Here is a 13,867-nt window from a genome sequence, read left to right as displayed (position 1 = left end):
TGTTGTTTATATAATTGCTAAAGTAAATTGCCATTTACAATTGCATATTTTATTCGGAAATCTCCAAATTTAAACGAATCGGGAACGCCATTCTGTCATGACATTAGCTGTTCCAATGTTCGCCCCCGCATATTCTAAAATCGGAAGTACAGGCTTCGGCCATTTTTGGGGTTGACAAATAAAAGTGGAGCTGAAGAGGCAAATCAATCGTGATTTGTTTTGATTATATGTATAGGTAAGATAAATAACCACATTACGTGTATCGTTTATGGCAAAAATATCATATATCACACGCTTTGGTGTTACGCGCGAGATGTGCTTGTTATGTCTGCGAGTTCAGTACAGTAGCCTAGCATTTTGACATTCATCTTTGGTATCATGAATTGTCTAGGATATTTTTGAAGTAAAGGAAAAGAAATATTTTCCATGTTGTAGTAAAACTTGTTGTAAAGTTGCATTGTGTACTCTGTGTGAAAATCTAAGTCCTGTCTCTTTCCTAGAATGCTCTTTCCTGTCGACAATCTGACCATTGTCTGGTCAAACCAAGCCAAATTTAATCCTTTCTTTGTAAACATCTTACATAATACCTTTAATAGTTTTGCAATTATTTTGTTGACTGAATTTTTGTTATGTTAATCATTATTCACTCAAAGTTTGGTGAAATTAACATAAATAAGATTTTCTTTACTAGTTATTTTGACCATTATTGTTTATTGATATATTTCTTTTAACAGGCTTGGTCATTTTAAAAATTTTATACATGTACTATGATAGCATTTAATTATTTTATGTTTATATTGCAATGAAAATAATCAATATGGTTAAAGTTAATAAAAAATAATTTGCAGTATTTTTACAATTAAAAAAAACATTCTTTATATCCAAGTCATTGACTTTTGTTCTGAGAGAGATGGGATCTTATGTAACAGTTAAGTTATCTAAAACTTTTTTACTAAGATATATGCATTATGATGATTTGGCCAGTAAACATGTATTGAAAAGTTTTTTTGTTTTTTTTTTAAATCAAAGTAAAGCATTCAAAACCTTATAGAAAAAGTTAACTGTCAGTTAAAGCAAAGGTTAGCATTGACAATAGAAGTTTAATATTTATTGACAACAGTTACTGTCCGAAGTCTGCTTCTGCGAGTATCAGATATGCTTATGTATATAATTATGGATGAAATAATAATGACTCTAATGCACACCATGCACCGATATTAAGTTAATGGTGTATAATCTAAGAAGCATTTTATTCATAATATACATACAAGTATATAAATGAACATGTATTGAACAGCAGATGATGATAAATATTTATGACAGCCTGAATAGATACAAACAGTATTGGAACGAATGCAGGGAATAATTTTTATTGTTGTGGTGCCTAAAAATTTTTTTATATATATTTCAAATCTTTTAAGAGTTACTATATATAGACAAATTTGTTTCCATTGAAACCTAGTTCATAATAGTATTATGTGTCATTGAGTCATTGTAAGTGATGCAATTATGACATGTTTCTATATAAGCAATTTCAGTGGCCTTGGTAAAGATGATTTCAAGTACAATGTTTGCTTTAAGCTTAATAAGTTCACTCTTCAAGTCCCATCTTCTTTTTTCTCATCAAGCTCCATGCTCTTGTGGCCAGGTCAGGAGTATGTTTTAGTATATTAATTGTTTGCAAATCTAGAATAGACTTTGAGCAAAGTACAGAAAAATTTAATAAGGGCATGTGAAATTATAAAATTTATTTAGAAATTCTCTTCTTTATGAATACATGTATTTGTTCTTTTCCAGATCCTCAAACAAGGAAATTAGATATAGTGTAAAAACCTCTTTTGTTTAAGTGAGTATTTCCATCTAATCTTTCATCATGTCGAATATGCCACCATTGCGCCGCACATTGAAAAATGTGGTAAAGAACTATTCAGAAGCACAGGTGAAAGTAAGGGAAGCCACATCCAATGATCCATGGGGACCTTCTAGTACTTTAATGGGTGAAATTGCAGACTTGACATACAATGTGGTGGCTTTTACAGAAATAATGCAAATGATTTGGAAAAGACTGAATGACCATGGAAAAAACTGGCGTCATGTGTACAAGTCATTGGTATTATTGGACTACATCATTAAAACTGGCAGTGAAAAGGTGGCAGGGCAGTGTAAAGAAAATATCTACGCCATTCAGACATTGCGAGACTTTCAGCATCGGGAGGATAACAAGGATCAAGGAATGAACGTAAGGGAGAAAGCTAAACAGCTGGTTGCACTGTTAAAAGACGATGAACGGTTGCGCAATGAGAGGGCTAAAGCCCTTAAAGCTAAGGAGAGATTTGCACAAAATGCAATGGGAATAGGAAGTAATGACAAGGTAATATTATCAGTGATTCTAAGCATGTCATTTTTACAAACAGAGATGCCTGTGTTGTTATGTTGTACATGAACTGTAATTGTTGTAAAAAAGAAATGTATATGTAGATACTCCTGTGTTGATAAAATTATTTATAGACTAAATAAACCAAACATTGATCTGTTAAATGTTTAATATAACTGTCAAGAAGACCACCTCTAAAAATAGATATGAAACTCTCATGCCATCATAAACTGGTAAGTTGTAGTGATTATTGATTGGATGATGGCAATGTCATATCTACATGGACTAGTATAGTCTTGATTGTGTTTTGTAGGTTCGATATGGAGCAGGCAGTCCTAGTTTACAGACATCATCTGGGGGGTACTCAGATCCATATGGAGGGGCTGGAACAACAACAACAACAACAACTAATGGTATGACCAAATTAGACCCGAATGCATGCAAGATATTAAAGTTAAGATCATAAAAGTTTCATTGTTACAGTGTTATAGTTTGGAAATTTGTTAAGGCAATAGATATTTTAATACAGGTCATTTCCAAGTAGTTGTACCTGTAAATTTACTTTGAAGCTATTTCTAAATCAATGGTTAATGCATGGATTATGCTAATTTTGAAAGTTCTTTTCATTTGATAGGTGAATCTACTAGACAACGCAGAAATTCCACAGACGTTGAATATGCGCGACCCTCATCTGTTGGTGAAGAAGAAATTCAGCTGCAGTTAGCTTTAGCCATGAGCAAAGAAGAACACGATGAGTCGATTAAAAAGCAGAAGTCAGATGACATCAAGTTACAGATAGCCATTGAGGAAAGCAGGAAACAGGCAGATGAGGTAGGTCCAAGGGTCTAAAGAATGCAGCTCTTTTATTCTGTGTTAACCCCTAGATCATTTAAAATGACTAAAAAATTACATATAAGTTTTATAATTTACTTATTTTCTTACTTTGATCACACTGATCTTTGTTTTTGGTCTTTTTGATTTGTGTTAATAGGAAAGGAGAAAAGCTTCAGTAAGAACATTTTCTGCAACAGATTGTTTTTACGTGTAGTCAGTTAGTCTCTAAGCAGTATTGTACATCCCCTTTGATCAGATTTGCTTAGTACTGACACAAATCTGCTTATTATTTCTGCTTTTGTTAACACCCTCTTTTCATTTTTCACTTGAATTTCCTATCTAAACCTAGATATATTGTAGCTTTCCTGACTTTTGTGACCTTCCAGTTTCTGTCGTATTTGACAACTCAATGTGTGCATTAATATACTGATGCATGTTTAATTCATTAAGGTAAACTGAATGTGTTAGGTGAATCTGATCCAATAACACATGTATAATTGCATTATGTCAGTTGTTACAGATATTGTATGAAGTAAATTTTGTTATTCTTTAATTATTTAAGCTCTCTTTTCATAATGCTTGCATTGTATTGTGATTTCTCTGAATGTCTAAACAAATATGGCATTTAAGAATGTTGTATTATGGTATGCAAAACTGTTCATTATTGCAGTATAATTAATGCACATGTGCCTTGTTTACTTTCCTAAACATTTTATTATAGAATTCGTTTTGTTAAATGACAATAAAATAGAATAAGTTACTGGTATTAATAAACACCGAAAGTGATTTGAAAGGACAAGAAAACAACATTGATAGACTTTCAATGATAACAAAGTAAAACTATGTAATAATAAAATTAATAAAAAAGTTACTGTCAGTCTTATAGATTATAAAACTCCCACAGCACAACTTAGAATCTAAAAACTGCACTGCAATTACATGTATATGTACTCGCAAAACTGGAACTAGCAAGTTTTTGGCTCACCTGAGCTTAAAGCTCAAGTGAGCTATTCTGATCACATTTTGTCCGTCGTCCGTCTGTCTGTCTGTCCGTCTGTAAACTTGTTACATTTTGAACTTCTTCTCTTAAACAGCTTGACCAATTTCAACCAAATTTGGCACAAAGCATTCTTATGGTAAGGCAAATATAAATTGCAAAAATGAAAGACCTATCTTTATTCAAAGCGGAGAAAACCTCGAAAATGTAGAAAAAGGGGGGTGCATTTTTAAAAATCTTCTTAAGAACTACTGAGTCAAATTCAACGTAATTCAGCATTAATTTTCCTTATGGAAAGGTAAATATAAATTGCAAAAATTATGGGCTAATTCTGTTCAAGTCTGAGTTATTACGAAAATAATAATAAGGAAATTCATGTTACGATCAGATTATTAACTTCGGGTTTGGTATTCCTTACTTCTTAAACGGGACGGTGTAAAAGTAGGTTCTTTGTTTAAAGCAGCCATGTTGAATAATAAACTTGTCGATCTGACAAATGTTGTGTAACAGTTGAATGTTCGCGTGCAAAGGGAATCTTTGAAACATGCAAGATACATTGGTGCTGATTTTGTGAAGTAAATTGAGGTTAAATATCTCAATGCGTCGACAGTTTTCACATTTGACGGTTATGTTAGCTTGTTTTGATGTTTGTTTCGTTTTCATTATTTATGCTTTGTAACCTTGGGAACTATCCGCTGTATTTTGTAATTTTTACGTATCGAATCAAACATAGACTTCGGTAAATCAGACAGTTGACTGTTTACCTGTGCAAATAAGCAAAATCTGATGTATTAACAAAGTACTAAAATACAAATCATTCTGTTGGTATTTCGGTATGATCTTTTGCGTAATTGTTGATTAATGCAATATGTTTTTTTTGAGATGCTCAGCATTTCCTTGAGTTTATTCAGTTTAAACAGAGTTTAATATCGCTGACGGATATATGTTGTAGGTAAATATATGATAATTTTGAAAACAAATTGTGCTCTTTGTTTTAGTGTATGTTTCTTCTGTCTATTGTTAACAATTTCTATTTACTAACCATATTTGAGTGTTAAGCTTCAAATTATAATCAAGATACAGTGCTTTGTACACAGATAAAAGGCCATTTTTTTGTTTACATTTTAGATGCTGAGTAGGAAATACCAAATTAAAAATCTAGCATAATTGTGAGCTCTGTATCTTGTTTATAATTCTATGATTGACGCTGAAATTTTGGTTGATCATGCATTAGAAATGGCTCGCTAAATGTTAAATACTTGTACAAAAAATGATATGCTGTAACTACTTTCTGGGGAACCCTCTTTATACGATGATTCAGAATTACGGTATATGAATTCCACATTAATTTTTATAGTTTTTAGACACGAATAAACAAAAACAACACTGTTAATTAAAACAGTTTCCATAGTTTCCATAGTTCTGATACATTTTGTTAAGGTAGTCCTATACTCGGCACTAAATGGGCTCAATCATTAAAAGCTTAGCTTTAAATGATAAATATACATTCTAGCAATACATATACAAAAGAAAAAATGCATGTTTACATGCTAGTTTGTTTGTTATCACCTCTCAGACGGGTGTACCCTCTTGCGAAAATTATTGACAATTATGAAATTTGCCAGGTGTCCGTATTTCCTAAAAATAATTACCAATTTTGGGAAAATTAAAACTGAACATACAAAATAGAGTATAAATATTTATTTATGCCATATCTCATCAATAATTTTGCGCAAATTTTTGTAAGTAAGTACGCTTTATGGACCTGATGTATCAAAATAGAATACAAAAAATGCAATGCTAGTATCGCATTTGGTAATTTTTTTTACTATTTTATGGACTCAAACTTAAATTCATGGTGTTTATTCTATAGATTGACATCTTAGAAAAAAGATTTGGTAAAATAAATTATATGTTCACTTGACGGATTACTTTTCACGCTATAAGCTCTAAACCAAGTAGACCCTGACGAAAAAATCCGTAAAAATCACATTTTGCTACAGTTTTCTGCCGAGATCTGTCAACAATGTTAGATATCATTTAAACATTAATTAATTGACGATTGATTAAATTCGAAATAGCTTCTGTCCCAAAATTTAAACCGGTTTTAGTAAAAGAAAAAGAAAATTTCGGGGGGGGGGGGGGCATCAAAACAAAGAAGATATAAGCATACCTGAGATCCTGGTTAATCAGAAACTTCGTTTTTCATTTTACTTTAGCAGAATCGAGTTTTTCAACATTAATCATTTCTATCTCTCATAGAATACATCTATTACCGTTCTAATTGCTCATTATTGCCATTGTTTACAACAGCGATGTAGAGCAAAATCAATACCGGGTATCTAAAACGCTTTGTAAAAGTCGAACCAATATTGTAAAATCTGTGTTATGACGAAGTGTGATACTCGGACTACTTTAAGGGGATAAAGGCATTATCGCTATTCATAAGAAAATATTACAGCGTAAAATCATTTTGGTTTGTAGCCATTTGTTGTTTTGAATAAAGATGAAAATAATGAGTGGGTCTTAGTGATATACAGTGATATAGACTATTATGGCTTTTTTACATGTCATGTGACAACATTTTTCATTCGAGTGTATTCATCAATCAAGTGAGTAAGGTTTAAAAGTCACAGTCGTTTATAATGGGGAAGACCAATTGATTTTTGAATGTTTTTTTAATTATAGGAATTGAGCGAATTGAAGCACAATTTTATTCTTCACAACTATAGGAATTTTAAAAATAAAATCTTCTTCCCATATAGTTTATTCCACCAACTGGTGTAATATCATACAATAAATATCATAATAAATTTTCCAAAAATAAAACAACTACCGTAGTACTTTAGTAGTTAAGGAAGAAAATGTACCTATATGCTCTCAAATATTTTGATCGCTTTATAATGTTGGGGGAAGGAGGGGGCAGAACGAAAATATAGGGAATTAGAGGTTAGTAGTGTACCCCTTACAAAAGTTTAGTTTTATATCTTGCATAGGATTTTTTTTTATTTGGTAAAATGGTATTCCATACAGGTACAATGTATGCAAAAATACGTGTAAAATTCTAATACTTTACAATATTTTTTTTTTTTTTGGTTATTCTACAGAGGGGCCATATGGTACAATATCCTTTGAATGCCGATATAAAGTCATTGTTGCTCAGGTGAGCGATGTGGCCCCATGGGCCTCTTGTTAAATATACAGCTTTTGTCATGTCCATGAAGCAGCATGTCTGCTATTACCGCTGCCAGTCATCCATGCCTGCTCAATGACCCCACCTGCTAACTGACAGGCAATACACTTTACTTAACTCTAGTAATTGCTGATTAAAATGAAAGACACAAATCATTTCTGTAATGATTGTATAGATAAAGTGTTTACTTAAGTGCCACACTGGTGATTCAGGTTCACATCTTACATTCTTTTAAAGGAATAAAGTGAAATTCCATATCACTTTCAAAAATTATAGAATGAAATTTATATCAGTTAATACAGAATAGTGGTACCATTGAAAAAAAGTTATGTTGGATGCTTTCCTTTAGTGATTCTCCTCCTAATCCTAAAGTTATTTGTTGTTTTTATACCCCCGCAAACGAAGTTTAGGGGGGTATATTGGTTTCACCCTGTCCGTCTGTCCGTCTGTCTGTCCGTCCGTCTGTCTGTAGACGCAACTTTGTCCCCCCTATAGAATTTTTTATTACTGCATGGAACAGTTTGAAAATTTGTACATATGTTGAACACCATCTGAAGATGTGCACCTGCAATTTTTTTTAAGATCAGACAAGATTTACTGATTTTATGACAGTTTTCATTTTCTTTATTCTATATGTTGTACACTAATGTTGAAAAGTAAGGGAGGTAATCCTTACAGATTTTATTAATTAATTAATAGAAAACACTCTAAAATATATTTATATAAATACATCCAGATGGAGTTTTTTTTCTTTATGTCTTATTAATTAATAAAAAAAAAATATTTTTTATAAGTATTCTATCAACTGACAATGCAAAGTTTTTGTTTGTCAATGATAAATTCTTAAGAGCTAATAAGAACATCAAAGACAAGTGTGGCTGAATTCATTTGTCCCAAGGGAGACATTATCTGAGCCATGGTTCAGATGGAGCATGTGTTTAGGGGAAATTGATAATCTGTAAAATGGGTGATGGTTTTGGGGCTATTTTAAAACTGTTTCATGTAAACCAAAAGGTCTATCATTATAAGGAAATAAATAATGTAATTATTAATAAAGAAGTTAAACTATTTTTAGAGGTTGTTTAAATTTATTTGTCAAGTAAATTGATGAAGTGACCCTATTGGGCATTAATTTAAATGAAATTCAAAATTACTGATATGATTGTAGTGTTTTGGCAATTTTAAAATTGTTTGTAATATTAAATTTTCTTTTTTACATATTTTTACATAGTATGGTAATTATGGTAATGTTTTGGGAGTTTATTAAATTTAACAAGTTCATCAAAGAAAATCATAGTCCTATGGGATCAATTTTCTGATATGGAGTTCCATTGTGCCATAGGAGAAAGTGAGGAAAATTTGAAACAACTAATTGCATCTGTCAAGACTCTTATTAGAAAGATATTGAAAGTTTTATCAACAGAAGAGCATTGCTTGGCTACCGGTATTTCTATTCACTGCAAAGGGAGGGGTTATTGTCATTTTGTTGGTTTTTCTTTAAATCAATTAAATTAAAAAAATATATCATCAAATACATACATTTGTAAATGTATTACTGTTATAGATATGTATTTACAGTGAAATTCTGACAATTTTGATTTTAATTTTTCTTTGTTAACTAACTTTTTTTTTTTTACAATTCTAGAATTTTTTTTGGTATGTGTTCCAAACCTTTATTATTCAATTCAATTATTTGTCCCATTTGAAATTAGCCTAGCGGGGGTATTAGTCCCATTAGGACAGTTCTAGTTTTTTTTGCTAATATATTCAATCTGATTAATTAAAATCAAATTCTAGTACAATAACATGTACTGTATCTGCTCATGTAAATTGCTACCACACAAGTAGGTAATAGCAATTTGCATTAGTTGTAGCAATAGATACTTTGAGCAGTGGAAGAGCTTCATAAAGGTGGATAATGAAAATCACATCAGAAACTAAAATATTAATCCTCTGTGTTCTGAGGACTCCATGCTGAATCGTATCCACCTTTCATAATAAGTTGAAGTGATGAAAGCTGTGTATTTTGAACCTCGTTGGTTAATGTTCTGTGGTCTTATTAAAAACATGCCTGTAGATGCTTTCAGGGAAACTCAGTAGTTTATAATGATTGAAACAGTTTAGACATAACCAGATTAGGTTGTGATCAAAGTTGTAATTTTTTTAAAGTACAGTTACTCATGCTCATTAAACAAGTGTAAGAAAACTCCAAAGAGGTTTTATTTTTACATTTTGGCAATCTTATAAAAAGGTCTTAAAAATAGACTTATTTACTTTTGATGTTCACTTTTACTAATTTATTAGAATTAATTTATTAGAGTTTAAATACATGAAAATTAGCAATTTTGCTTTGTTCCATTTGCAGACTAAACCTCAGTCAACCGGACTCTTAGACTTGGATTCTCCAAGGTCTCAGCCTTCAGACCCATGGGGAGCCCCAATGACACAGCCACCTGCACCTCCAACAGACCCTTGGGGAGCCCCCCTCCCAGCACCTCCTGGACAGAAGCACCATCCCCCTGTACCGGCCCCTACAGCGTCTCCTCCCCCTTCAGATCCCTGGGGGTCACCTGCCAAACCTGCATCCTCCAGCCAGGGTGATCCATGGGGAATGCCAATGCCCTCAAACTCACCTCCTCCACAATCGAATCCTGGTATTAGAACATTCATAGTAATATAACCCAACTTTTATTTAAATGCAAGAATTTTTTTGGTGAGATTTGCAAGAACCCCTTAAATGCAACCATTTCTTGGCACAAACTAATGTAATAATGGCTTAATTTGCTGCGTATTTCAGAAAAAGGCATAATATTTTTTAAAATATGTCTTGTTGAACCATTTTGTTACTACCGTAGTCAATCCCTAAATAACAGTACATGTATTGCGAATAACAGTTGGTGAACAGTAATTTGAAAATGCACTCGTTTGAAAATTGCTTAAAACACATGTGTACCAATAATGTACATGTACTTCCATATAATTTGTAAAGAAAAGGTGCTTAGCAGCTTAAAATTTTATTCACAGCACCAGCAGCTGGAGACCCTTGGGGAACCCCTGTGCCCTCATCGGGGGCCTCGGCCAGTTCTCCTTGGGGAGGGTCCCCAGTACCAACTCAACAGGCAGGCTTTGGTGGGTTTGATTCAGGGACAAGTTCAATGACAAATGGAGGCACTAAGGCTAATGTTGATGATGACTTTGACTTGTTAAGTTCTCGGGTCACCACAGAATCTCCTGCAAAAGCAGATGTTACAGATAATTTGGATCTCCTAGGAAGTAAGTCCATGTACTGTTGACGTGTACGTGTACCGGTAACATTCAAATCACTAATGCCACCAAATTTCTTCAGTGCAATTACATAAATGATTTACTACATAAGGTTCATTTACCGTAATTCTAGAATCAAAGTTTATGTAAATGGATCGATACTTACCATCTAAGCAATTCTGTTTTGTACATAAATTCTAGTTGATGCAGATATTAATGATATAAGACATGTCCTATGACCATTGTTGTGTATATATTTTTAACAATGCTAGGTTAAGTTCAAGTAAATTGTGTTTACTTTCTCTTTCTGTACCAGCTACTAGCTCCTCAGATCCATGGAACCTTGATAACATGAATAAGAGTCTGCCATCTGAACAACAGCAGCAGTTGAAACATAGAAAAACGCCCCAAGATTTCTTGGGAGAAAATGCAAACTTAGTGAATTTAGATCAACTTGTCACAAAAAATGAATCTGCAGGTAAAGTACTTCTGGGGTTTGGTTTGACTCCTCATGCAAAATTATGTTGTCTTTCATAATTAATCAAGATAAGCTGATTTTGATATTTATTAAGGAATAGGAGGCATACTTTTTGGAGTATCTGTATATGTTTAAAAAAAATGGTTTACTTCTCTAAGAAAAATTAAAGGCGACAAGTTTCAATAATACCCTATATCGGTAGACTTTGTGTGCTAAAATATTCGAATAGGAAATGTAGGCTAAAGAAGGATATTTAATCTTTTTATATTGTATTCTATATTTTTGAGGAAGAATTTTAATATCAACAAAATTGTTGGGCTTATTCTCAAATATGAAATATTTTTCAGATAAGATTTAAATTCATGAGGTTTTTGAATGTATAATTTAGAGTGGTTTGAAGATTTTTGGCTATAAGTGGAATTATTTCTATCCTAATACATGTACATGCATATGAATAATTCTAATCCGGATCATTTAACTTTCAGGAAATAATCCATTTGCCAGTGGAGTATCTAATCCGTTTGAACTGCAGCAACAGCAAAATCCCCAAAGAATGACATTGAACCAGCTGCAGTCCACAGCTTACAACACAGGCTTCAGTCAAACCAGCTCTAGTGGACTGCTACCTCAACCCCTGGTCCCCACTGCTGGCATGCCTCAGCCCCAACAACAAGGATACAACCCATTTTTATGAGAGCAGATGGGCACTATTTTTAGGACCAGTTTTGTTATAAATATGTCAATGATGTGGGAATAGGCATGCCAATATTCTTTTTTTTTTTTACTTTTATCTAGAAACGTTTTAAGAATTTTATTTAGATACTGATCAAAGTCTTTTAATGAGTGTAAACAGTTTCAAGGATTTTTGTGAAACCCCCTTTTTGAGTTTAACAAATTTATAAGAATCATGCTTCATGGAGATCGAGAAAGAAAATGGATATTGAACTCAAAAGATATGGACTTTATGTAGGCAGAATTACGGAATCAAGTGGTCCAGATTTGTTCTGTTCATTTTTTTGCACTTTTAATGATTTACACCTTTGTTAATATACATCCCATCATTTCATATCCTTGCATCCAGTTAAGAATGGTGTATGGGTTGGTGTTTAAATTCATCACATTTTATAAGCAATGTTATTTATCTATTCTTCAGTATCTAAGATGTATTAATCAAGAGATTTGCTGGGCTATACTGGCCAGCAATGGGTCACCTCAGTATGGAAAAGTTGTAGAATACCTATACCGGTACCATTATTTTGATTCTTTAAAGTATACACTGTACTTCAAATACTATGGCCAAATTTCTTGGGACATTTTGATTGGTTAGTTATTGAAAAAAATTACTTTTTGGATGTCAGAAATAATTTTATTTTTATTCACGTGAATTGTTTATTTTCAAATATTCAGCTATCTAATTTTATGATTTTACTGAAAGTGATTTCAAACATTTGATTTGTTAAAATAAATGCCTCAATTATTATGAGAATGTTGAAGCAGATAGACAGTATTTTTGTCTGGATACTGTGTACCCAATTAGGTAAGGAACATATTCATTGTTTGTGTACATGTCCATCTGTGTTGTAATCATTATCCGTATTTATTTTTAAAGAAATTTGTTAATTTTGTTTTTTACCTTGAACACATTGAACTTGTTGAAATGACATTATCTAAAAAAAGATCTGAATGTGTTGGTGCCCCCTTTTTTGCTCAGATTCAAGATATTTACTAATCTTGTGGAATTTAAATGATGCCTTTAGTAAATTCTGCCATTGTGATGCGAGTGACTGTTATCCAAACTTCTATTTGTTGGGGCTTCATTGCAGTCAAGTTTTGTGGTTTTTACATGGTATTAAAAAGATCTGTTTACTTTACTGTAGCTTTGTGATTATTGTTATATTTTTGTAGAAAAAGGGGAAAACAACAGTAAAAAATAATGAGTATTTTCAACCAATCTTTGAAAAATGATAAAGCTTGCTTTTAAAAAAAGGGCATCCATAATGTCTACTTTTATTTATTATAAGTACATGCAAACATTGACTTTAATTCTGCAGTTTGTACAGCACTCTGTCATTCCTGTATCAAGCTCCTTCTTGAAGAAGCCTATATGTTTATATTGTTTACAAACAAAACAAAAAAATATGTTTGCCTAGTACCTTCTGTGATAAAATATTCATGTACAGACAAATATGAATAAAATAACTGCTTAGAAAATAATGAAAATGTTTTTTTTTAACCTGTTGTTCTTCATAGATTGTCTTAAAAGGGGGAGTGAGAGTCTTAGTTTTGTCCAGTTTGACATATGTTTTGGTTGTCACATAAAATTCCTTCACTAATGCAGATTTGCATATCCGGTGTGCACTGTGTTTGAAGGAGTTTGAAATATCAGAACTGTAAATATATACCCTGTTTTTGTACATCACATACTTTTTAAGAAAATGATTTTTCAAGCTTATCTTTATATATTCCTGTGAAAAGAAATTGTTTCCCAATTGTGCCCCATCCTACCAGTGGGGGTCATAAATGTACACTCCCAGAGAACACTTCCACACAAAATAAAGGAATCTGGACAGCCAACAAATCAACCATCAGATCTATGTCAAATATAAAGATAGGATTTGTTAAGTTATAAACAGTAGTTTAATAGGTTAAGAAAATCGAGATATTTTACCTGTTGAATTTTGGTATTTTCTTACATTTTATATAGAGCTCTTCTAGAGGAGATCAATA

The 13,867-nt window shown here is 32.3% G+C and overlaps 1 protein-coding gene across 2 annotated transcripts; it reads left to right on the top strand.

The window, feature by feature from the left end:
- The first annotated feature begins 81 nt into the window (after positions 1–81).
- On the top strand, positions 82–13,112 carry LOC105347197 (epsin-2). Of its 2 annotated transcripts, XM_011456157.4 has the most exons (9): positions 82–235; positions 1,798–2,371; positions 2,688–2,787; positions 3,009–3,205; positions 3,366–3,383; positions 9,764–10,052; positions 10,423–10,671; positions 10,979–11,140; positions 11,626–13,112. In XM_011456157.4, exons 2-9 carry the CDS (start codon positions 1,874–1,876, stop codon positions 11,832–11,834), a joined length of 1,722 nt encoding a protein of 573 aa, XP_011454459.2. In that variant the 5' UTR covers positions 82–235; positions 1,798–1,873; the 3' UTR covers positions 11,835–13,112. The 2 variants fall into 2 exon arrangements, with proteins under 2 accessions (XP_011454459.2, XP_011454461.2); XM_011456159.4 differs by lacking the exon at positions 3,366–3,383.
- The last annotated feature ends 755 nt before the right edge of the window (positions 13,113–13,867 follow it).

Source organism: Magallana gigas, chromosome 7 (assembly GCF_963853765.1).
Source record: "Magallana gigas chromosome 7, xbMagGiga1.1, whole genome shotgun sequence".
NCBI classification, from domain to species: Eukaryota; Metazoa; Mollusca; class Bivalvia; order Ostreida; family Ostreidae; genus Magallana; species Magallana gigas.
The sequence above is the reverse complement of the archived record's forward strand: the minus strand, read 5'-3'. Positions and strand labels throughout refer to the sequence as shown.